This window comes from Peromyscus leucopus, chromosome 10 (genome assembly GCF_004664715.2).
Source record: "Peromyscus leucopus breed LL Stock chromosome 10, UCI_PerLeu_2.1, whole genome shotgun sequence".
Classification (NCBI taxonomy): Eukaryota; Metazoa; Chordata; class Mammalia; order Rodentia; family Cricetidae; genus Peromyscus; species Peromyscus leucopus.
The window spans coordinates 82,538,725-82,563,776 of NC_051071.1; the positions used below are offsets into that span (position 1 = coordinate 82,538,725).

General features: G+C 42.2%; 1 protein-coding gene across 2 annotated transcripts in view; it reads left to right on the forward strand.

The window, feature by feature from the left end:
* Positions 1 to 632: 632 nt before the first annotated feature.
* The window catches only part of Cfap299 (cilia and flagella associated protein 299), a 513,995-nt gene continuing 489,575 nt past the window's right edge, over positions 633 to 25,052 (forward strand). For both annotated transcript variants that reach the window (XM_037209190.1, XM_028873155.2), the window contains exons 1-2: positions 633 to 790; positions 21,312 to 21,442. In XM_037209190.1, coding sequence (XP_037065085.1) covers positions 680 to 790; positions 21,312 to 21,442 — 242 coding nt within the window. In that variant the 5' untranslated portion in view covers positions 633 to 679. The remainder of the gene's footprint in view (positions 791 to 21,311; positions 21,443 to 25,052) is intronic.

Sequence of the window (25,052 nt, forward strand, 5' to 3'; positions counted from 1 at the left end):
CTACTCATAGTATTTTAAAGAAATGAGTAAATAGAAATTTAAGACAATGACAAATGTTCCCATGGCATGCATAGTTCCATGATTAGGATTTCCCCCCATTTTTAAAGAAAAGGCAGGCTCAAAGAGGCAAGATTTTTTTTTTTCATTATTCACTTACTGAATTTAAAATATCGAAAAGTAAAGGGAATGAAAGGCAGAACCTTAGGGACAAAGGAGGTCTTTAAAGATCCTGTCAATAAGACTGTTTCATTTGGGAAGTTTCTAAATTGTCTCTTGCACTCAAACTTAACAATAACTTTCCTTAAGTTGTAATGTGTAAGACTGAACAAGATCACGTGTGTATTTTGCTGCTGATGTAGACAGCGAGACTATTTCCCCTAGATTTCTGTGATAGTCTTCTTACACGGAACTTGCTGCAAACACTGGGCACGCACATTTTGACGGAACACCCTAGAGATGTTTTTTAAGCCCTGGGTGGGAGTTTGCATCTCAGCGGTGACTTTGCCTTGGACGGGTTCCCAGGGGTTAGTTAGTCCAGTTGAAGCCAACCTGGGAGCCGACTGGGGCGGGATTAGCCTTGCGTTCCCCGCCCCCCACAACCGGTCCCGCCCCCAGCTTCCGTTGCTAGGGACGCCCCGCTCCCAGTTTCGGTCGCTAGGGACGCAGGCGTGTAGCGGCGATGGATCAGGACGAGGGGCTGACGGCCGTGGACAACATCGTCACTCAGTTCAACACCTACGAAGACTTCCTGGACTCGCAGATCACTACGGTGGACCTGTACTACCTGGAGGTAAGCGCCGGGCCACCCGGCCGGCCGCGGCGGGGCTCGGTCGCCCCCTGGCGGTGGCGGTGCGGATGGCAGGTCCCTGGCTTTCAGAAGCTTCCTCCTTAGGCTCCCGGAGTCCCGGGGCCCTGCAAACCCTGGTGTGCAGCACAGACTGGCAGGTGTGTAACTCCGGGTCCTTGTAAAGCAGTAATAACGAAGGAAGAGCGAAACCGGTGGGAAGAAGGCAGAGCAGCGGGAAAACTGCAGTGGGTGGGTTCTGCAAGCCTGAGACCGGAAGTCCCGGGAGGTGGGTGGGTGGGGGGACTAAGATGTCACCTCCCTTTCAGGGCAAAGAGAACAAGCACCATTCTCCGGATTTGAACCTAGCCAACCCCATCTCTCCTGTGCAAGGCGGTCACATAACAATTTAGTATACGGATTTTTTTTTTAATTCCCAAAATTGGATTAGCGTTTTACTTACACGAGGACTACTTGACTACTTGTTTGAAAAATGTTTTGCCTTCGAAATATATTATGTGCCGCTGTATGAAAATAATCTTAGCTGCACAGAATTTGTTGTTTTTGAAATTATCTGTGAAAGCAAGTGTAAGTGGTATTTCTAACAAAACATGATTTCTAAAAACAATAACAACAAACCAAGTTATCAAGTTTATTGCACAGATAACTTTTAAAATTACATTTATGTGTACACACACATGCATAAAAAGTCAGAGGACAACTTGGGGTCGGTTCTGAACTTGCATTCTATGGGTCCAGGAATCCAACACAGGTCATCTGGCTGGGCAGCAAGTACCTTTCCCACGGAGCCATCTCCTTGGCTGTTAGACAATTTTTTAAAGCCACAGAAGTTATTTTTAATTATTCCTTGTATTTAAGACTGAAATGAAGGAAAATAATAATGCTGCTTTCCCATGTTTACATATAAGCCTTTGGATGTTAAAAAAAATCACACACACACACACACAAACAACCAAAACAACAACAACCCCCCAAAATGTGGGTAATAAGTATCTTAATAAATAAAGGAGTCCTTCTAGCCTGGGTGGAACATTGCCAAGCTTAAGGCTAATAGTATGAGGTCAGATATATATAATTTTAAGACACAGATTTTCAGGTAAGAAACTAAAAATGTTAATGTTGATTGGAGGTGAGAAATTACTATGTTGTAATGTTCCACCAGCCAGAATTTTAGAAATCTCCCAAACAGAGAATGGTAACATTGTTGAGGGAATGGCAGGTGCTCTTAAATTTGTAACTATTTAGATCTTTTGACCTCTTATGAAAAATAAGATGGAGCTGAGTAAAGGTAGTGAAGCAACTGTGTACTCTGGCAGCTGGATATCTCCTTTCATCGTGTTCGTCCCAGGGATCAGACTCAAGACACCAGGTGTGGGGTCAGTGCATTTACTTGCTGAGCCAATATCATTGCCCCTTATGACAACTTTTAAAGGACTGTTGGCCGTAGACACTTACGTTATCAAATGTGGCTGCAAGGTTAAGGCCCATTTAAGTCACGCGGAAAGTAGAATCCTCAGAACGCCATCAGCAGTACCACAAGCAAACTACTCGTAGACCGTGCTGTTTACAGTAACTCCCTTGCTTGTTGGCTTTTCTTTGCTTTAGTTTATTTTTTATTTTTAAAATTTTTGTTTTTCAGGACAGGGTTTCTCTGTGTAATAGTTCTTGGCTGTCCTGAAACTCACCTTGTAGCCCAGGCTGGCCTCGAACTCACAGAGGTCCACCTGCCTCTGCCTCCTGAGGGCTGGGATTAAAGGCGTGTGCCACCACCGCTCCGCTCAACCACTTTTCTCTTTGTCACAGGAAACTGACTTAGGTTCCACTGTGGTAAATTATCTTATCTTGTACAATGTTATCACAATGAAGTATACACACTGTAGAATAACTAAAATAGAGACAATTAGCATGTTCTACCGCACACAGTTATACTCCTTAGTGTGGAAACATTTAAAATCTACTTCTTAGCACTTTCAAGAATATATTGTTGTTAACTGCAGTTACAGTACTGTGCAGTGGTCTCTTGAGCTTATTTGAATAGGGCAGATTTTAAACAGTAAATTAAAGATAGAGTATTATAGTCGGAAAAGCTGTGAATTCCAAGTCTCAGTTCTGTAATATTGTGTTTTAAATCAATTTGAAATCCCATTTCTTCATCGGAAAAAATGAAGGGGGTGGACTAGGTAGTAGTTAAGATTCTTTTTTTTTAATTAAAACTTTATTATAAAGATCTTGCACATTAAAAACATCACACAGTAAAAAAATTAGCTAGACTCAAAATCTTCAGATTATGTCAGTCAAATTAAAAGTTATTTACACGTTTACCTTTCCAGTCCAGCAACTCCTTTCTTAATCAGTGTCTTTCACTAGAGTCTTCTGTGCTCCACATTGTCCTGATAGTTCTAGACTTGCTGCCACTCACCCACTGCCCTGTGCACAGGGTCATCTGGGGTACTCCAAAAACGATTCCCAAGTATTCGGTTTTTCAGGTGTGTACTATCTGCTGCATTACGTGAAAGATGTTCTTCCATTAAGCTAGTTCCGTGAAGATGTCTAGCAATATTTCAGGTTATCCTGTATCTGTGTTGTCTGAGGCTAACCTTAGTGGGTATTTATTATGTCCCACTGGTTTGTTCTGGTTTCAGCCAGCAGGATACACAAGCAAGAGATCAGAGGGTTGGAAGACAGTGGTGAGAGGATGTATTCCCTGTCACCTCCTACTGGCTGTGGTTCCGAATTGGCCGCACTCCTTAGGTTTGGCCATCTTCTCTCATGTGAGTTGCAGCCCTCTGTCCAGGCTCTGGCAGCCTCTGGTGTTGTGGGAATTTCTTCCTCCCCTCTCCTGGTGTGTGCCATGGTGTTCATCATGGTTTTCGACTGCTGCTTGCACTGGGATGTGTCCCCGTTCTTTGCTGGTTTCTGTGAACTCTGTCCATATCGTCGTGAGTGCTGTTGCTATTTCCAGTCATCCCTTTGAGTTTGCCCAGTAGCCTGCTGCCGTACCAGCCTAATTCCTGTGTCACCATTTAACATTTCAAATACACATTGAGCATGCAAATAATGTATGCATATAATAATCACCACACATTTTACAAGAAGCTTCTTTAGGGAGAGAGGGAGGTGGGGAGAGAAATTATGACACCATCTTAATCATCTTATGAGCCGGAGGATGAAGAGCATGGTTTGCGAAGATGGGAGCAGCAGTTCTCCATCATCTATCCTTCTCCTGTGTTTACTGGAAAATGAGAAAACATTAAAACAACTTTATTGCAGTAGCAGCAAATAAAATTATCTTTGCTAAGTGAATCAACAATGTTGATTCTGTAAATTAGTATCATCTAATTAAACTAATCACTTCAGTGAGTGAGTGTACAAATCATTGGAAAGCTTCAGCAAGATTGCTACGCTATGGTTTTCCAGATGCTTTTCTGATGGTCTGTACCTTTGACTGAGCACAGCTCTTCCTTTCAGTGGCTCTCTATGACTACTGAAAAAATAAAAGTTCCAGTTGAATTGCATTCCTTGGGTAAGAGATGAAGAGATGTTAAGATTATTTAAAGATTTCCCTGGATAATGGATCTCATGCGTGCTGTCATGCTTGAAGCACTGGGTTTAATTCCCAGTACTGGAAAAGTAAAATACACACACACACACACACACACACACACACACACACACACACACGAAACAAACCCCAACCAAGTAAACAAAAACAAAAACCAGTTCTGGAAAGAACTGTAGAATTATAGATGAAACTGTAGGGAAAATCCAAGAACAGTTTACCATGACTGTAAAATAAGCCAACTACTAATAACCAGTCAAAGTAGTTTTCCTATTATTTATTATATGAAAATATTGTTTCTTTTATTCACTGGAAATATCTGGCATACATGGTTGTTCTTCATGTAAATGGAGTTATTTATTTATTTATTTTTTGTAGCATAGTGCTTCCTCCATGTAGAAATAGTCAAGTTACCTCATGGATATAAATTCTGACCAGAGAAGAAACAGCCAAGAATATCTTAGTCTCAACATGTCTGAAATCTTATCATTATGATAAAAGTTAAATACTTAAGTCTGGTCTTCTTCTTAGTGTCTCAAAACAGTTTACAAAATCCACATTTTATGTATTCACATCATATGTCATCCAGTTCTTAGTTATATTTACTGCAAAAGCTACTGGTATGTACAGAGGCAAGAGGAGACGTGGAAAGAATTCCCAAAGAGAGTGTGTGGAATGAGAAGACAATGGAACTCGTGAGAAATGTAGACGATTAGCGATTACTTGTGGTGCAGGCATGGAAGTAGCACCCACAAACCTCAGTGAGAGGGAGGACAGGGAAGTAGAAGAGCAAGAGAATAAGGTGGTCCAGAAGCTAAAAGCAGCTATGGAATATAGCTTAAAACACCTGAAAAATGCTTATACGAAGTACAGAAAACTAAGTCCAATAAATGCTATGATTAAGCATGTTTGATGGAACATCCATCAAACATGCACATCCTAGAAAGTATCAGCATCCATGCAGGAGAAAGGTAGAGCAAAACAGTGGCGCATCTAATGGACCACAGGCTGAGAAACCTGTCAGATGGAAACAGATATTCATCTGAAGTACTAGTTAAGTACTTGTAAGTACTACTTATAAGCAATAGTTAAGTTAGAAAAAAAGCACACAAAACCAGAAGGGGTTTGGGCATTCTCTTAGTAGATACTTGAGTACAAAGCATCTCTGGTGAGGAATGAAGGAGTTGGAACAGTCTGGGATCTGGGACCTCCTTTTAAAATTTTCCATTTTTTAATACATCAGTATACTTTGGTCATATTCCTCCCCCTCCTCCAACTCTTCTCAGAGCCTCCCCATTTCAATTTCATGCCTATTTTCTCTCTAAGAAAGAAAGCAAGAAAAAGAACAAAATCAAAACAAACTAAACAAAAAAGAATATAAGACAATGATTGCCCCAACAAAACTGACCAAAGAGCATACAAAAAACATGGAGTCCATTTCATGCTGGCTGAATAACCCTGGGTTTGGGGGTTGCCCTGGATGGTAGCTGATATACACAGTGGTACTTTTTTAGAGAAAATGAATTTTCAGAGTAGATATCAACTGAAAATAGCTTCTCGGTTAGGGGTGGGACTTTGTGTCCACTTCCTATTGCTAGTGCTGGAATTTTGCCTGGTTTGAACCTGTGGAGGTCTTGTGCATGCTGTCTCAGTCTCTGTGAGTTCATGTGTGCATTAGTCCTGTTGTGTCTGGAAGATGCTGTTGGTGAGGCTGACCTCTGAGATTTTGTTTGACATTCTGAGTTTTTCATTTCAAGTTTTATTTAAGTTTGGGTTTTCTTTAGTGATTCCATTTCTTTGTTAAGTTCTACTTTAATTTCTTCAATTGTTTTCATCATTTCATTTAACCATTTATATTGCCGTGGTCTTTATTAAAGCATTTACTTACATTCTCTTTAAGGACTCTGAACATATTCATGATTACTATTTGGAAGTCCTTGGTTTGTGCTTCAGCTAAATTGCTTTTCTCAGGGCCTATCACAATAGGGTTGCTGGCTTCTGGAGGGGGCATATTGGTTTGGTTGTTCATGTTTATGTTTTTGCTCTGGTATTTAGGCATCTGGAGTTATGATGTTTGAATTCTTGGTGTGGATATCTTGCCTAGTCTTTGTTTGGGTGGGTGTTCTTTGATTGCTGTTTCCCACTGAGGGTCCTAGCCAAGTGTAGTGGCTGTGGGGTTTCTGAGTCCCAGGCAGGTATGGTTGCTGTGGAATCGCTGGTAGAGAGCAGTTCTGGGTCCCAAGCAGGCATTATAAGTGTGGGGTCCTTGAGAGAGAGAGCTGTTCTCATTGTTGCTGGGGAGTCACAAAGAAATAGAGGTGGGCTAGATGGAAAGACTGAGGGGGTGGCAGGAAGGAAGTAGGAAGACGCTGGTCTACACCAAGAGGCCAAGTCCCCAGGACATAGAGGTGGTCTGGGAGAAGAGGCTCCAGCTGCAGAAGGACTAAGGGTAAGTATAATAGTTGTGGCTTTTTTTTTTAAAGATATATTTATTTATTATGTAAACAGAAGAGGGCACCAGATCTCATTACAGATGGTTGTGAGCCACCATGTGGGTGCTAGGAATTGAACTCAGGACCTCTGGAAGAGCAGCCAGTGCTCTTAACCTCTGAGCCATCTCTCCAGCCCAATAGTTGTAGCTTTAAGACCTTATTAGACAAGCATTGTTTTAAAAATTCTATTATAAACACTGAAAACGAAAATCATAAAAACAGGGCAATCTCAGGGATTGGTGGGATTCTGTGCTCAGGGAGTGGTGAAATTCTGCCGCTTGACTCTGGGGCAAGCTCAGGGATTGGTGGGATTTCAATCCCTGGTCCTAGGGTCAAGTCAAGGTATGGGTGTTTTTTTTCCTTGGCACTTTTCACCCTACATTCCCCCTGTTTATCAGTAAACAATGGGGGTTTAGGAAAGAAAGCAATGTTATCATTAGACTTCTTCCTGTTGATAGGGGCATCAAGGTCCTTGGGGCAATCCTGATCTTCATTATCAGGATGTAACTGGATGCTGCAGGCCTCTGGCTCTGCAGCTAGGGCCCGGTAATCCTTTAACAGTAACTGGTTAAAAGTCTGGTTAGAAATCTTCTGGATCGGTTGTTGAAGCCATCTAGATAAGAAGTTTATAAGGCAGGGTACAACTAGTAGGATTAAGAAAAGGAGGAGAAGAGGGGTTAACAAGGGTAACATCCAGGTCCATACTGGACTGTCAACGATCCACTGGCCAGAGGCATCAAGCTGTTTCCTATGTGTTTTGAAGATCTGTCTGAAGTTTGTCAGATCTTATCTTTTACTATGCCTCATTGGTTGACATAGAAACAACATTCCTCCCCGTGGAAGAGAAAGACCACCTTTCTCTGCTGTTAGTAGATCTAGCCCTCACTGATTTTGTAGGACTATGGTGGCCAGCAAGTCGATTTGGCTCTGAAGGGTTAGGAATGGTCTGAGGCACTCACTGAAGATCCTGGATGAACTATGGGTAAAGCCGATGGTAAACAGCTAAGGAGGTCATCAGTCCTGCTGTGCTGGTGGTGACACCAGTGGTTATGCCCAGAGCTGCTAGAAGGAGTATGGTCAAGCCAAGGGAACCAGGGCCCCTGATCAGTCGTTCATGGCCAGACCAAGAATGTTGGGTAAAGGGCAATCTGGGCTTGATGTCCTCATGCTGCGAGGAACATGGGGACCATCAACACTCCAGTGCCTTCTTGATGGTACCTTGGACATTGTCTGGGTGGTTTATGAGGGTTTGGACAGGTCTGGGCCAACGGCCCTCCTGACTGCATTTGAAACAAGGACACAGAGGTTCTCGGGCTTTAGGAGCAAAGGCTTTAGCCATCATCAGGTATTTTTGTTTTGGGGCTTTTTCATCTCTCCCATGGTTCCCCTTGAAGGCCATAGTTAAGACTTCTGCCTGTGGAGTCAGGGTGCACTCCCTAGACATTTAAGTTTGGCCCTAATATCAGGGGAACTCTGTGACAAGAAGTAGGTCATAAGGAGTTGCTTCCCATTTGGGGTATCAGGATCCAGACTGGTATATTGTAAGAGGGCCTTTGGATGGCTGTCTAGGAATTGAGATGGGACTGCATGCTTTTCCTGGATGACCCCTTAGACTTTTTCATAATTTACCATCATAAGGATGTCCTTGCAGAGACTGGCCAGGAGACAAGTTAAAAATCGATTCCTAGCTAGGACGTACCCTGGGGTATTGTAATCCCATTCAGAGTCTTCCTTGGGGACTGTCCTAGCTCTAACTGGGTAGGTGTCATCAGTTTGGTGGATTTTATCTGCACGGGCCTTTGCCTGGTCCCAGACTCCTATGCTTCTCTGGGAGAAGATTGTTGGTGAGAATCATATAAACATCATGGAAGGTGAGGTTATAGGATTGGATAATATAGTGGATACCCAGTTGGTTCTCCTAGAACAAGGCCTTACATGTGATAGTCGAGTATTCTGCTTTAAGGCCACATACTCAGCCCTGACTGAGTAGGCAACCTGTCCCTGAGGAGGGAGAAAGGAAAACCAGAGAGGCTGGGGAGGAAGAGAAGAGACTGCGGGTTGAGGCTGATAAGGGGGAGGCTTGCTAGTGTGACCGAAAATAGTGGAAGAGTCATCTGGTTTGGGCTTCATAGCTCGGAGGAGTTGTTTCCTCCTTGGTTAGTTTATCCCCAAATTCATCACACCACATGGTTCCTTTAGGATTATAGATTTTAACTATTGAGGAGATAGATTTACAGTCTTACTGATTTTTTCAGATTTTTGTAACCTTGCCCAATATGCTCACAGATCTTGAGGTAAGGTTTGTACCTTAGCCAAAGTTTTAGAGCATTAGAACAAAGCCCGAAGCATGTGAGGTGAGTGGCCATAGCCAGCACAGTCCACACTGGGAATAGTCCGTCCCTTTATTTTGCTTTGCTTTCCTTTCTCTGTCACATAGCAGGCAGTTCGCCCGATACGGGGCAGGTATTTTAGAGAAAACCCTTTAAACAAGCATGTTTGGAGGGGGAGCCATACCCCAACTCCAGAACCAGCTTTCAGTTGAAGTGGCACAGCATAAAACAACAATCTAATACCACTCACACCTAAAAGGCACCCGAATTCCTGTAAAACTGAATCCAGTAAGCTGGGAACAAAGGAATCCCAGAGACAGGACATTTTTGACCCTAGGCACAGATAGAGGACACCGCAGGAAGGAGCTGAGAGACACACCAGCCAGGGAGGGAGGGCTGTGTGCCGGGTGTGTGTGGCCTGCGGCTGGCCTACCCCTGTGCTTCCTCCCCTACTGGGCCTGGCTTCCAGCTCCCACTTTGCCAAAAGATTACAGATCCATCAATGATAACTTAAAAGACAGGCCATGTACACAGTGTGTGTGTGTGTGTGTGTGTGTGTGTGTGTGTGTGTGTGTGTGTGTATGGGTGCGGGGGAGGGAAGACCAGACCCAAAACAAAAACAAAACAACAACAACAAACAAACCGGGTTTGGAGTGGAGAAAAGAGAAAGCTTGGATGCAGGGAATGGGGAATCTCTTTCCATTTCCCCAGTCGCTCACAGTATTTATAAAGATCCCGAGGAATATTAGGACCTAGTGTGCCATTAGGTGGCCATTTGGATTGATTATAAGGGACATTAAGGCCAACTTTGATTGCAAAAGTGAATTAAGTTTATGTCCCTTCAGGTAGGGTGCCAAGTGTCGAGGCTGGAGGTTTCCTAAGAGGCTTCCCAAGGACAGATGAGAGTGTGTGGGAGACACCACTCCCACAGATGAGAGAAGGAAAACGTCACTGCAGCCTGTAGTCGTGGGCATCCCCGGGACTCAGGGAGGACAGAACGAGGACCAAGCCATTCAGTGGGTCCTCACCACATTCAACAGGGGTCAGGGCTTAGCCTGGCTAGGTCAGAGGAGAGACTCGGCGCCTGGTATCAGGGCTTTCATAGAGGACAGAAGGTGAAGATAAGAACAGAGCTCTAACAGGGGAATCTCATCCATAGGGAAAGGGACGAGAATGGGGTCACAAAAGCACAAGGGCCTAGAGGAGCTGTGGGATTATGGGCAGCTCCAGAGGGAAAATGGGAGAAGAGGAAAGGAAGGGCGCAATAACCTAGTTGGGCCTAAGGAAATGGCAGAATGGCAGTTCCAAGAGTGTTGGGAGGGGTCAGTGAAGAGGGCCAGCTGTCGCCTTAAAGGCCATGGCTGGGGGTACTTCTGTCTCTAAAGAGTACCACAGTGGGGCCGGACACTCAATGGTCAGGTCACTTCATGGGACTCAGGGAAACCTTTACACAAGCAAGGAGGGAACTTACATAATTGCCACTGGTGGGTGGGGTGCCGAGTGATTGATGAGCCGGAAGATGAGTCTGTTGCAGGTGGGCTGGAGATGGGGGATCGGGTCCCAGTGCAGCTCAGACCATGATGGGGTGCACAGGCACCAGGAAAGCCTCTCCGAGTCAGGACGTCACATATAAGCATTGCAGCTCAGATGGAAAGGTATTCTGGCAGTTGGGAGCTAAGGAGTACCACAAAGTCACTGTAAGTGTAGCAGCTTACAGCCTTGCTCCAGGGAAAGGTTCCCCAATGCAAGTGTAATAACTCTGCCCCACTGGGGGACAGCTTCTCCATAGGGAAAGTGTTACAGGTCTGCTCCGCTCCACTCTGCTCTGGTGAACGTTGTTACAGTTGGGCTCAGCTCCAGCTCCAGGGAAAGCATCACAGGGCACAACAAACCTCACTCTAGAGATTTACTGGGAAGGCAGAATCCAGGAGGGTGGCTGACACTAGGGTGAGAAGTTGCACCAAAATGAATAGAATGTAGAGCTTCTATAGGATTTCTTGGGGGACTGAGCTTTTTAGGGTGGCTTGGGATTGGTGAATTTTTGTGGTCTAATTCTGGGGAAAGCTCAGTGGTTGTTGGGATTTTGTGCTCAGGGATTGGCGGGATTCTGCATCTTGACTCTGGGGCAAGTTCAGCGATTGGTGGGATTTCAATCCCTGGTCCTGGGGTCACGTCAGGGGCAGGGTGTTTTTCCTTAGCCCCCTTTCCCTACAGTAAGTTTAGAGAGATCAGAATGGAGGCCAGGAAAGAGGATGAAGGTCCCCCTCGTAAATGTCCCTAGTAGGGCAGATTTGGTTCCCTGTTAGTGAGAGGTTCTGCAGGTTGGCGGGGTCACATAGCACTGAAGATTGGCTGGAAAGGCTGAAAGGGGCTGCCAGGAAGGACCAGGGACTCTGGGTCTTCCTCAAGAGCCTGAGACCTCTTGAAACTACCTTCTGTACCTACCTTTTAGACAGCTTCACACCATGAAGATGCTGTTGGAGTGGGACAAATGATTCAGCTGAACAGGGACAGAAAAGACAAAACTTGACAGATGGGCTTAGGTGAAAGTAAGGGAGTGTGAGGATGAGATTCTGTGGTGTGCTTCCAGAGGAGGGAGGCCACCAGCAGCTCTACCCGCTGTGACACCTGTGGACCACACCAAGGACCAGCATGGCAGGATAACCCTACAGGTGCGGCAGGGGCGCACACACCTTGGTGGACCCAAGACCCACTCGACAAGAGGGAGACGGTGCCTGGTATAGGAAATCTAGCTAAGTCCTCAGGGATAGTAAAGTCACGGTTACGGGAGGGGATTCTACAACCACCAATGAAGTAAACCAGCACAGTCGTCACCAACGGTCCATAAGCATTTGTCCTTATTCCCGCAGATAAGTGTCGTCGTCGTCACTCGTCAAGGAAACTGCCTTCTGCAACAGACGGAGACCACTGTGAGATTGCGTCTCCTAGGAATATCAGAAGCTACACCTTCAAAACTTGACCACCCAAGTGTGAGCTCAGCAAGGATGACACCGATGGCCATGCCAAACTGGGCAGGGGGAAACCCACAAGGCCTCAACTGTACACAACAGAACTAGAGACAGCCGAGTAAAGCTGGGAGCAGGAGAAGTGGTCCTCCCCAGGGAAGAGTGTATCAGTTGGTTGTCCAGTGCCAAAAGGCCAGCCCTGAAAGCATACATACAAGTAACATCATGTGGACTCAGCAGGTTGTTTTAGGAATATGTGTGTACATACAAATATATATATATATATTCATGTAATACCAATTAATGAAAAAAGTGGCCATGAAACATTGAAGGATAGAAGGGAGGTCATACAGGAGGATTGGAGGGAACAAAGAGAAGGGAGAAGTGTTGGAATTAAATTATAGTCTCAATAATAAACAAAAAGTATAAATAAATAAACAAAAGTAATGGGGAAAACAATTAAAAAGGGATGAGAGGAAATTTCAGAAAACAGGTGCCCCCATTTAAAACATGAATACAGCAAGTAAGTGCAGCTCTGTGGGCCGTGTCTTCTAAAAGGTCTGCGAAACCGGGAATGGCTAGCATAAAAAGCAGGGGAGTCCAAGTCATAAGAATGAGAAGTGGAATAACACCTCCACAGATAGGGAAAGCATGCTGCAAACACCTGCTTATCGAAGAGGAACTTCTGAAAATGCACACTGAAAGCTGGTAAGAAAAGGGTGTACACACGAATGATTTTAAAAAATGATGACAGACTTCAGGAAATAATTAGGAAGAACAACAAAAACCCTCCAGCATTGAAAACTAAAACCAAATGGGCATGGTGGCTCTTGGGAGACCGGGTCATCCTGAGCCTCATGATAAATTTTGGGGGCAGTCAGAGCAACATGGTGAGATCCTCCTCCTCCCCAAGAAAAATAAGGTAGGAAGGAAGTCAAGAGTGGATACATATAACCAATAACTTCTTTTAAGAAAAAGCACAAACAAGGAAACCCTTTTCCAGTTGTTATGTTGGTTTATGTTTTTAATATATTTTATTAATTCTTTGAAAATTTCATGGTGGGTACAATGTATTTTGATCATATTTACCTCTTCTTCGACTAAGTCCCACACCCTTGCCAACCTCATGTCTCCTTTTTTGACCTGACTTACTGAGTCAGATTTATGACCACCTCCATACTCAAAAGTATGGGCCACCTGCTGAAGTATAGTGGATCTACCAGTGTCCAAACCCTTAAAGAAAACTGACTCTTACTATCCTAGCAGCCATTGACTGTCAATAGCTCCTCAGTAGGAGTAAGGAAGAGCTCATGAGCTCATCCCTCATAAACACTGGAATTTTGACTGGCTTGATTTTATGCAAGTCTTAATGTAGGCAACCAACTGCTGTGGGTTCATGAGTGCATCAGTCCTATGATTGCAGAAGACACTGTTTACCATGGTCCTGTCTGACTTCTGGGTGTTAGGCTATTACCGTACTCTCTTCTGAAGTTTTCACCGAGCCCCAGGGATAGAAGGTGTGACTCAGAGGTCTCGTTTATGGCTGAGCACTACACAGGCACATTCACTCTGCCCTTTGAGCAGTGGTGAGTTTCGGCATTAATTACTGTCCGCTCACAAGAAGCTTCTCTGTTGAGGTCCGAGAGCTGCACAAATCTATGGGTGCCAGAGCTGAGTGTTTAGAAGCTAACTTGATACTGTGTCAGTTTAGAAAGATAATAATAATTGTTTCACTCCAAGGACCTATGTTTCCCAAGAAATAGATTCTTGGCCACATTTACAATAGTAAGCATGTGTTTCTTCTGTGTAGCAGACTTTAAATACAAACAAAAGTGACTGGTCACACACACAACATCCATACCACTATTACATCCATGAGCATAATTTGCCAGTTTGATCATTTAACTTTCTAAAAAAAAAAGAAAGAAAAAAAAGAGGAGATAGATAAGAGATTAAGCAACTACACATCAGGTGAGGACTCGTGCTCAGGAATAGATGACCAACACAATTTGGACACCATTTTTTTGTTAATGGATCCCTTCTTTTTTTTTTGAAAAGAAAGGGAAAGAACATGAATTTGGGTAGGTAGAGGAAAAGGATCTGGGAGGATTTCGGGAACAGGAAAGAATATGATATGAATATAGTGAATAAAAATGTCAAAGAATGAATTTTAAAAAGAATAATCAGTGACTATAAATGAGGGGGAACACTGAGGTACTGCTGAGAGATACATACTAAAGTTTTATTCTTGGTGTGAGTGGTTATAAAGGGCTTTATCTTTTAGTAATTCATTCAGCTCTACATTTGAAAGTTTTATCTTTAATTTTATATTGACAAATTATGTCTTGTGATATAAAAAGTGAAGTTATGATCTATGTGGGATATGAAATAAAACTAATCAACATTTGTCATCCCAAGCTTCTGAATTTTTGTGGTTACAACATATCAAATTTATTATCCTAGCAACTTTGAAATGTAGAAGATATTATTGTTTACCACATCTACTTTGGTATATCATATATGTTAAGGAAGAAAAACATTTTAAAATTTCATGTTTGAAATTATAATTCAATTACAGCCTTACCCCCTTCCCTTTCTTCCCTCTGAATCCTCCCCACTCAGCTTCAAATTCATGACCTTTTTTTCATTAATTGTTATTGAATGCATATATTCTAAGTACAACCTGTTCATATAGGTTCATAACCCTATAATGCTACCTGTATGTATGTTTTTAGGGCTTACTATTAGGTACTGGGCATCCATTTGGTGTGCTCTCCCCTGGGGAGGGCAAACTTTCCCTTTACCAGCTTTCCTCAAGTTCTTTGGGTAGGATTGAGGCCTTCTGGGCCTTTTCCCCATCCAGTTTGGCCTGTTCATTGGTGTCATCCTTGTTGAGTTCATGTATGAGCAGTCATATTGTTTAGAATTTATGCGTGTAGCTTCTGCTATTACTAGGAGACACAATCTCACAACAATGGTGGCTGCATTAATCATTTAAAAGCAAGCTCAGTAAGCAGGCAGAGTACAGAGCTGGATAGCAGGCTGACTCTTAAGTGACCTCAGGTTGCATTATTAACTCGACTGTGAGGTCCACCTGACAGAAATCCTCCTGCTTCAAGCTTCCCAAGTGTAAATCACCAAACATTGATTAATAGAATATTATATGTATGCCTTTTATAAGTTAGACTCAAGTATAATTCAACCCCGGTGTTTCATTATTAATTCTCTCTCTGAATGATTCACCCATTGTTGAAAAGTGGGGTATTGGAATGCTATTTTCAATGTACTGCAATTTATCTCTTATTTCAGAGTCTTTAATATTTGTTTTGTATAGTTTAGGTGTACCAATGTGTGTGTGTATATATAGATATATATGTATATATCCCAGCTAGGGCCTCCTACATGCTAGGAAAACACTACCAATAAGCTTTATAGCCAACTCTCATTTTCTAGTTTTTTTTTATTAAAAGTATATTTTCTCTGATATAAATATAGCTACTTCTGGTTTCTTGTGGTTTCTATTTGGATGTCTTTTCTATTCCTTCACTTCCAGTTACTTTAAAAGTGAGATGGGTATCTTGTGGCAGCATATAATTAGATTTTACTTCTGTATCCATCCAATCATTTTCTATTCTATTCATTTTTGTTTGATAACTTAGTCCATTTACATCCAAGGTAGTTACTGATACGCAGTTTTTCCACAAATATTTTATTAATGACATTCTGTTTGCTTTAGTGTTTACATGTTTCTTACTCTCCAGTCTGTGATTTTGAGTGAGCCAGCTGGTAATGACTCCGGCAGGTAGAACTTGGATTTGGGCTCTCCATAAAGCTGGGATGCTTGGTGCCTTGTTCTAAGGTCAGGTGGAACAGCTGGCTTGGCTTTGCAGCGTGAGGAAACCATTGAGTAAGCTCTTCAACCAGGGCATCACCATTATGTGAGATTAAGTAGCAGAGCATCTTTGTAGTTCAGGCTGTACTGATATCTGGGTTAAGCAGTAACAATGTTGTGGGAAGGACAGTTGGGATGGTGGAGTAGCTCATCTGTACTGTGGGAGTGGCTGCTGTGTGGAATGCATAGTTGTGGTTTGTCTTTTTGCCTATACAGGACCATTGAAGGAAACTCTGAAGCTAGGCTGTATATTATTTACACTCCTGGGTATGACAGATATAGCCCACCCTCTTTGCTGAAAATTGTTCTTTGTTTCTCTATGGGTGGGACACTGTGGTGGTTCCAAAGCATATCTTGGAGGCAGGATGTTCAGATTTTAAAGCAGGGCACAGCTTCCCATCACTTTTGGTAGTAACCAGCCTAGCCTTTCAAATGGATTGGGTGTCAGTACTAGTAAATACAGCAGGCTACTGTCTGATCTATGTGCTCACACTCAGCTTTGGCCTCATGTTCAGACTGCATCAAATTTTGTAGGACTTGGATAGCCCTTAAATCTATTGAGGAAAGCGTAGTACAAACACTAAAACTAATTTTGTTCATTAACTGAATAAAAAAACTGAATGAAAGTATAGAAATATGTTAAGATATAGAAGTGAAATGACATGTGAGGTGAGGGTTATGGTGATTACTGTATCACCATGAATATGAAAAATCCTAGATTAATTAAACATCAAAAATGATACTGGGATTAAAGGTTTAAGAAGGGATGTGGTGGGGGGTAAGAGAAAGGAAAGAATGGGAAGGTTAACCAAAACTAAAGATACCTGAAAAACTCACATGGAAACTTAGTATTCTACAACCTAGTTAAAATGTAATTAAATAAAAAAAAAGAGAGAAGGAGTTAGAATACCAGTAATTTTCATGGTAAGATGGGTTATTAAATGGAAATCTCAGTCTCTAGCTTGTAATACCTGTTACTGACTGGAGAGGCTGCAGATGTCCCAGCCAGGCTTTTAAGTAGATGGTCAGTTGATGTTTTTCTGGAAGGCATTGTCTATTACAGTTGCAGGAGGTAAAGAAATTCAAGCTGAAACTTACCCCCAAACGTCCTCCCTGCTGGTAGTTCTAGAAGGTGCTACGCAGGGTTCTCGGGGAGGAAAGTCATCACTGAAACCCGAATGCTGCAATACTGACCTTCCAGGCAGGGGTCCCTGTACAGAAGTGCCATGAAGGTCATGGGGATCTGAGGCCGGCTCCACAGGAGGACTCTCATGTCTGTTATTGTAAGCCAGTCACAATCCCATGGCTCAGGAGGACACAGGCTGTACAGGAGTACCGACTCCTATTGCGCTAAGTGGCAACGTTGTCAAATTGCTTTCTAAATACACATATTTTCCCCCATAAATTCGCGCTGTTCTTGACTTTGGCCAGAGACGGTGCCTCTGCAGGGGAAGCCTTTAAGGCAGACGCCTAACTGCTCAATGGGCTTCGAGTAAGTGACTGCTGAGCGCTCGGCCCAAAGCGGGGCATCTATGCGAACACCCCGAAGACTCGGGAAACAGAGGAAGGGAGAGTAAAAGGGCTATAAGAGCAAGTGTGTGTGTGTGTGTGTGTGTGTGTGTGTGTGTGTGTGTGTGTGTGGTGAGTTGCTGTTTCTGAACATGACATGGCTGCTGTACTCAAACTCACTACAGTCACGGTTACCTGCACAGGATCAAACCGGTAAGAGCAGCCAATACGCTAGCACATAACGCTAATGGGACTCAGGGAGTTACAAAAGGCCAAGAGGAGAGGACGTGCAGGTAGGGGGAGGACGTGCTGTGGGGTGTCCAGGAGGAGTAAGGGGGAGTGGGGGATGGATATGACCATGGTATGCACGATATGAAATTGTTAAAGATTAAATAACCAAGTTAAAGCATTGATAGATCAAATTGAAGAAGAAAAATTTATGATTCCTGTAGGTGCAGAAAAGACATTGAACACAATTCTAACTCTACCTTGATAATTTGATAGACCATTTAAAAACATTTGTAGAATATTTAATTCTCAGTTTAAATATCCAGTTCATATTCAAGTTAGAAACCCGATGACTATATCTGCTATTGGCAGTCTAGTGGAAATAACACAATGCTGCAGTGTAAAGAAAATGTCACACCTATTTAGAAGAAGCCAGAATATGGGGAAGATGCAAGAAAATTGGTTGAAACTTGATTAGAACAAAACATGAGTTTAACAAGGCAATAAAGATTGAGCTAAAAGTAATTCGTGCACTAACAATAAACACTGTGATATCAACAGAAGACATAAAGTAAACAAAAACAAATAGAGCATCCCTGAGGTAACGCTGTCAATGTGTCCATGCTGTCAAATACTCTAAAGTGTATGAAAGTGGTGTTCACAAGAACTGGGGGGAAATATTTGAAAAGATAACAGTTTTATGAAATTATAAGTGTACAAAACCAAGAACATCAACAGACTCTAAGCTTAATAAACACAAAAGAATCCCACATTAAGGAACAGTTTCCTGATCTCACTAACAGTCAGTCATAAAGATGAGGATTCAGTGCAGCCAAGGCAGCATGATAGCGTGTGGAGGAAAACAAAGGAACTAATTGTAGAATACTATCTAAAGGTGTGTTACTTTTGTTTGCGTTGCATGTGTTTAACTCTGTGAAGCTGTGTCACTGTGCCTGTCTAAAACACCTGATGGTCTAATAAAGAACTGAACGGCCAATAGCAAGGCAGGAGAGAGAAATAGGTGGGGCTGGCAGGCAGAGAGAATATATAGAGGAGAAATCTGGGAAGAAGATTGAGAAGAAGTAGTCAGAGAAGGAGGAAGACTGGGGGGGGGGGGGGCGCCGCGGGCAGCCACCCAGCTACACAGCAAGCTGTGGAGTAAGAGTAAGATTCACAGAAGTTAGAGAATGGGAAAAGCCCAGAGGCAAAAGGTAAACAGGATAATTTAAGTTAAGAAAAGCTGGCTAGCAACAAGCCAAGTTAAGGCCGGGCATTCATAGTTAAGAATAAGCTTCCATGTGATTTATTTGGGAGCTGGGTGGCAGGCCCCCAAAAGAGTAAAAGAGTTAGCCGGGAGGTGGTGGCGCACGCCTTTAATCCCAGCACTTGGGAGGCAGAGGCAGGCGGATCTCTGTGAGTTTGAGGCCAGCCTGGTCTCCAAAGCGAGTTCCAGGAAAGGCGCAAAGCTACACAGAGAAACCCTGTCTCGAAAAACCAAAAAAAAAAAAAAAAAAAAAAAAAAAAGAAGTAAAAGAGTTAAAAAAACCAAAACAATAACTATTGACTGCGCACTTCTCAGAAACAGTACACACCACCAGATAACAGAATGATGTTTTTGAAGTGCTGAGCAGTAAAGAAACAAAGAAAACCCGCCATACTCACCACTACCCATCATGGAAGGCAAGAAACTGAAGACACAGTAATGAACTATGTGTAGTACCTTCATTCACAGAGTCATGGAATGTATGATTGCCAAATATTTACTATATGCATATTTCATGAAAAGGCATCCAAGATATGTTACTAAATTTAAAGAAATGGGGCATGAGAGGCTTTGCTCAACACTTGACTGCGTTTGTCCATGGAACCCTAGCATGATCATACACATGCCAAGAGCAATGACTGGGAGCCTCTTCCTCTGAGTCTCAGTGGTTATCTCTGAGTGGCAAGATCGTATGTGATTTGTCATTTGGGTGATGTGTTTGTCCCATGTCTTGAAATTTTTTTCAACAATCATTTTACACTAGTAAAGAAGGAACCATATAAGGAATCTAGTAGTAGCTGTTACATTGTGAAGTTTGTAGCTAGCCATTACCCTTCTCATGACACACACACACACACACACACACACACACACACACACACTGCTAGTTTCAGAACTATCCAAATGGTTTTTTATAACTGAGTTAAGACATAAAGACATGCAAAATTTAGTGTGTAAGTAAATACAAAAACTTTTCAAAGGTTATCAGCATGTAAAATTCTGTGTTGATCACAAGAAATTTATACTGTGATGAAGGAGTCTTCCTGTCTTGATGAGCACAGTTCTTTCTGCAGACTCATTTTAGCAGTATATTTAAGGCAGTTTTATACTCAAATCAGGTTTGAAAGCTAATCTCAAATCTGTGTTGCTTTTTCTACTAAAGATTAATTCCACTAGGTGGAGGCATTTGCTCAGTTTTGTGGTTCACAGCAATAGGGAACTCTATTAAGGAGAACATCTGGAACAGAGCAGCAGCCTTGATGCTCCTAGGCCTGGAGCTTTGTGTTGGCGTGGCCTAGTAAGTGTGTGCAGGCTGTCCTATGGGTCTTAGAGTTTGCTTTAATGCTTAGTCAAGTAACAGGGTTAATGTGTAAGTTATTTGTGGGGCAGAATAGATTAGTAATCTAGCATTCTTCATGTTTGTATTTAATTGTCAGTCATGTATCCATTACTGACATCTAAATTATAATATATGCTGTTTTTGTTGTATTTGAAATGTTTCTTTCATTTCATGTGATTATTTGTTGATAAATATTTTGTTTAATAGTTTATATTTTTAATGCCATATAAAACAATACCTCTTTATGCCATGGGAAAACAAGTATTATTTTTTTGAGTATGCCATACACATAACATTCATGATGCAATTCTTAAAGTAACTTAAATACGACAGGCCTAAAATACTGTGGGGAAATTTGTTTCCATCAACTTCAGGCATTTTGTGGCTATCTTCTTGGGTGTCTACTTTTCTATTCTTATTGGTCCCATCATTATATGGGAACAATATCTTTCTGGCTAAGTAGGAAATAAATCTGCTCCTCTTTAGTTGCATTTGAAGTTATACTGTTCTGTGTCATCAGCTAATTGACTTAAGCGAGTCTGAAGCACCAAGCACTCTGAAAGCAACCCATTCTCTTTGTGTGCAATTGATTCTCTGAGCATTTCTTTTAGGCACACTATTGTCTCTAATTATACTGCTTTAAAGATACACTGTTAATTGTCTACTGCTGTTTGCATAAATTGTTTAAAAACACAACAGATTTTTGTTCTTCCATCCCTTGGAGAAAAGTTGGTGGTTGATGCTATTTCTCTTTTCATCTTCTATCTATGGTTAAAAGAGAAGACCAAATGTGTCTAATTGTACTGTCGGGAGGCTAGTTTTGAATGTGTAATAGCTCTTGTCTCCTTTTAAAAAAGAACACTTAATTTAAACAATCATTTTGTGTACGTTGAAGACAATTCACCCAGACATCTGCTTTTCCCTTAGGATGAAAGCTTGGCCCGCCAGTTGGTGGAGCTAGGCTACCGAGGGACAGGGGAAATCGTGAAAAGAGAAGATTTTGAAGCAAGAAAAGCAGCTATAGATATTGCAAGACTGGCTGAAAGAACCCAGAAAAAGTAAGTGTCCATGCTCTACATCTAGATTTTGTTATATTCCAGAGTATCTGGAAAAAGCCAACTTTTCTCTACGATGATAACTTGGAAACATTGCTTGGAGTAGTAAGACTTGAGATGTCTCAAACCTGAACCTACAGCCGGGACACAGAGGGACTGTCACATGCTTGCAGTAACACTGTGTGCCAGTTTGATCTACTAACTCAAGAAATGCAAATTCCAAAATATGATCGTTATATCAATAAAGTCACGTTAAAAAGTAACTGACTAGCACTGGTTTTATGCATTTATAAACGAAAAATATGTGACATTTGCCTTAGAAGTCTTTGTACTTTTGAAGCATATAAACCTTGGTATTGTTGATGTTCTTGAACTTTTCAAACATTGATTCATGTAAAGACAATAACTGCCACTGGTTTTTGTTAATATGAATACTATAAGGTAATGTAAAATATGGATTGAATGAAACGGATGGACATAGGTAATTAGGAACTGGAGAGGGAGTTCATTTGGAAAAGGACTTGCTGTGAAAGCATGAAGACTAGAGTTAGAGCCTCAGAATCATGTGAAAAACTTAGCATGTGCTGTGTGTCTGTAATGGCAGTGTTGGGCCAATGGAGATGGGCAGGTCCCTGAAGCCTAATCCTAAAACAGTGAGATACCCAGTCTCATAAAACCAGCTGGTAAAACTGAGGAACAACACTTGAGGCTGCCCTCCGGCATCCACATGCACATGCCCATATGTGTAAGTGCACTTGCACACACATGAGCCCACGTGTCTACATATACACATGTGCTTATACACAAAGACAGGCAATGAAAAGACGTTTTCCTAAGGTGAGTCGAATCAGACCGGTAAGACAATTTTAAAAAGTGTTGATAAACCAACTGTCTACTTAATTTAAAAACGTCACTAAATTTTTAAGCGTTGGACATGATAACTGTTTAGAAAATACTGAATTATTCTTAGATAAGATCTTTTAAAAAATACCCAGTAATTATCATTAAAAATTCCCATGTAGTCATAAATAAGATGCACTGAGAGATGCATGGGTTCTGGGAAGGTGCTGTTTTAGATGGCCATTTTAGTGATTATTGTTTCAGTACTACATAATCCTATATTTTAACACATTGGTATTCAGCAATTTATGCTTTCCATTGTATCCATAACACATAAGCTCAAAAGGCTCACTACAATACATATTCATAATTTCTCCTGTCAGTGTGACAGTCCTACTCAGTACATCACAAGACTGGAATCTGCTGTTGCTCAGGCTGAATTCTTGTCTGGACCAGGCTCTAGAGCTGAATCCCAGTGAGTCAGGTTGTTGTTTGTGATTTTGGGGCTGTGGTCTTCATGTCTTTGTTATTTGTCATGGGATCTGTTCTTTTCTGCTAGAGGCTGTCCATATTCCTACTCCTTTGCCCTCTCCCTCCAGCAGTAATGGGTCACCTTTGAAATCTTTCCAGCTTTCTCTTGTGTGTTCCCTTTCCTGATCTGGTAGGAAAACGTTCTCTCCTTTAATAATCCCTGTGATGACAGTACGCCCATCTAGATGATCCAGGATCGTCTTCTGATTTCAAAATCTAACCTTCATCACCTATGTAAGGTCCCTCTCCGAATGTAACAGACTCTTAGCAATAGGGAATTGTCATCCTTAAAGGAAAATTCTACCAGTCACGGGTGAGTCACATAACCCTCAGTAACTTACACACAGTTGGCCACTTTAGCCTCCAGTCTTATTAATTTGTAACTATGCAAGTTGTATGTGTAAATCGTGTATGTCTTTTGTTTTGTTTTAGTTTTTTGAGACAGGGTTTCTCTGTGTAGCCCTGGCTGTCCTGGAACTCGCTCTACAGACCAGATTGGCCTTGAACTCACAAAGATCCACCTACTTCTGTCTCTCAAGTACTGGGATTAAAGTTGTGTGCCACCACCACCCGGCTGTGTTATGTCTGATATGAGACATCAGACAGACAGACAGAGACAGGGAGAGACAGAATTTATTTACATTATGTCATTTTATAAGAGATATAAACTATTTCATATTGAGAAGAGTTGGTCATGTTTAAAGTTTAAGATCTGTCCCTGTCACATGTCCATTTTGCGTTTGAGGATTAGAGTGGATTTTTCTATGCGATGGTCTCTTTAACTGTCCGGAGCTGGAAGTCATCAGACTGCTCAAGTGCCAGTCTTGGGAGGCCCGTCCCCACCCAGAGCTTCTAGGAAAGGAAGGTCCTTTCATCTGAGATCTCTTCTGGTTGTTTTTGTTATGGATGTGTCCCATATGGTGCCTCCTGTCCCATGCGGGAGTCACTTTGTTCTTTTCCCTGCAAAATCCATTCTAGTGTTGTTGGCACCACGGCCAGCAGAGGGAGGCCTAGAGCTAAGAATATTGGCTTAAGTCTCTCTCTCTCTCCTCTCTCCTCTCTCTCTCTCTCTCTCTCTCTCTCTCTCTCTCTCTCTCTCTCTCTCTCTCTCTCTCGTTTGTTTTGTTTTTCTAGACAGGGTTTCTCTGTGTAGCTTTGCACCTTTCCTGGAACTCGCTTTGGAGACCAGGCTGGCCTTGAACTCACAGAGATCCGCCTGGCTCTGCCTCCCAAGTGCTGGGATTAAAGACATGCGCCACCAACGCTTAAGTCTTAACAGCAACTGATACCAAGTTAGAAATCCTTGATGGCATCTGTCAGACATGCATGCTCAGAAGTGTTCTCACTTCCCTAGCCTGCAGATGAGATGCTACAACTATACTACAGTTCTCTTGGTTTAGCAATGATAGAGCGGCCAGGTGTGGATGTGTTGGAGTATTTTATTTATAATACCTTCCTCACTGGAGAAAAGAGTCTGGAGAGATGGATGTTAAATACAATGGGAAGGGATATTTCCATGAGGGTAGTTGCAGAAGAATGAAAAATATGAAAAAAAATTTTGAGTTTTTAATCATGTGCAAAAATTCATAGATAGCCATCCATATGCATTAGGCACTGTGCCAGGTTCTGGGACCAGAGTGGAGTACAAGACTTGGTCACTGCTCTCGAGGAGTCTGATGACTAGGTGAATAAAGTTACATCGTTGGTGGGAATGGAAAATGGAAAACAGCTTGGCAATTTTTCAAAAAAAAAAAAAAAAGAAATTAAACAGATTCTTACCATATGGTCCAGCAATTTTACTCCTAAGATTATACCCAAGGGAACTGAAAACACAGGCAGGTAAGTACTCATCCATGAGTATTGAAAGCAGCATTATTCATAGTTACTTCAAAGGGGAAGCAATCCAAATGCCTACTAATCGATAAATGGCTAAAAATGTGATATGTAAGTATAATTGAGTGTAATTCCATTATGAAAATGCAATACGCTGTTACGTGCTTCAGCACAGATACGCCTTGAGAACAGGGGAAATGAAAGGGACTAGACACAAAAGCCCTCCGTGCTTTGAATGAGATGGTCCCACAGTCTTGGGCATTTGAATACTTGGTTCCCAGTTGATGGCTCTGTTTGGGGAGGCTTCGGAATTGTGGCCTTGGAGGAAATAACGGCCCTGGGGGTGAGTTCTAACATTGTCATCAAAGTTATAAGTATACACATTTCCCCTCACATCCATTATTATTGT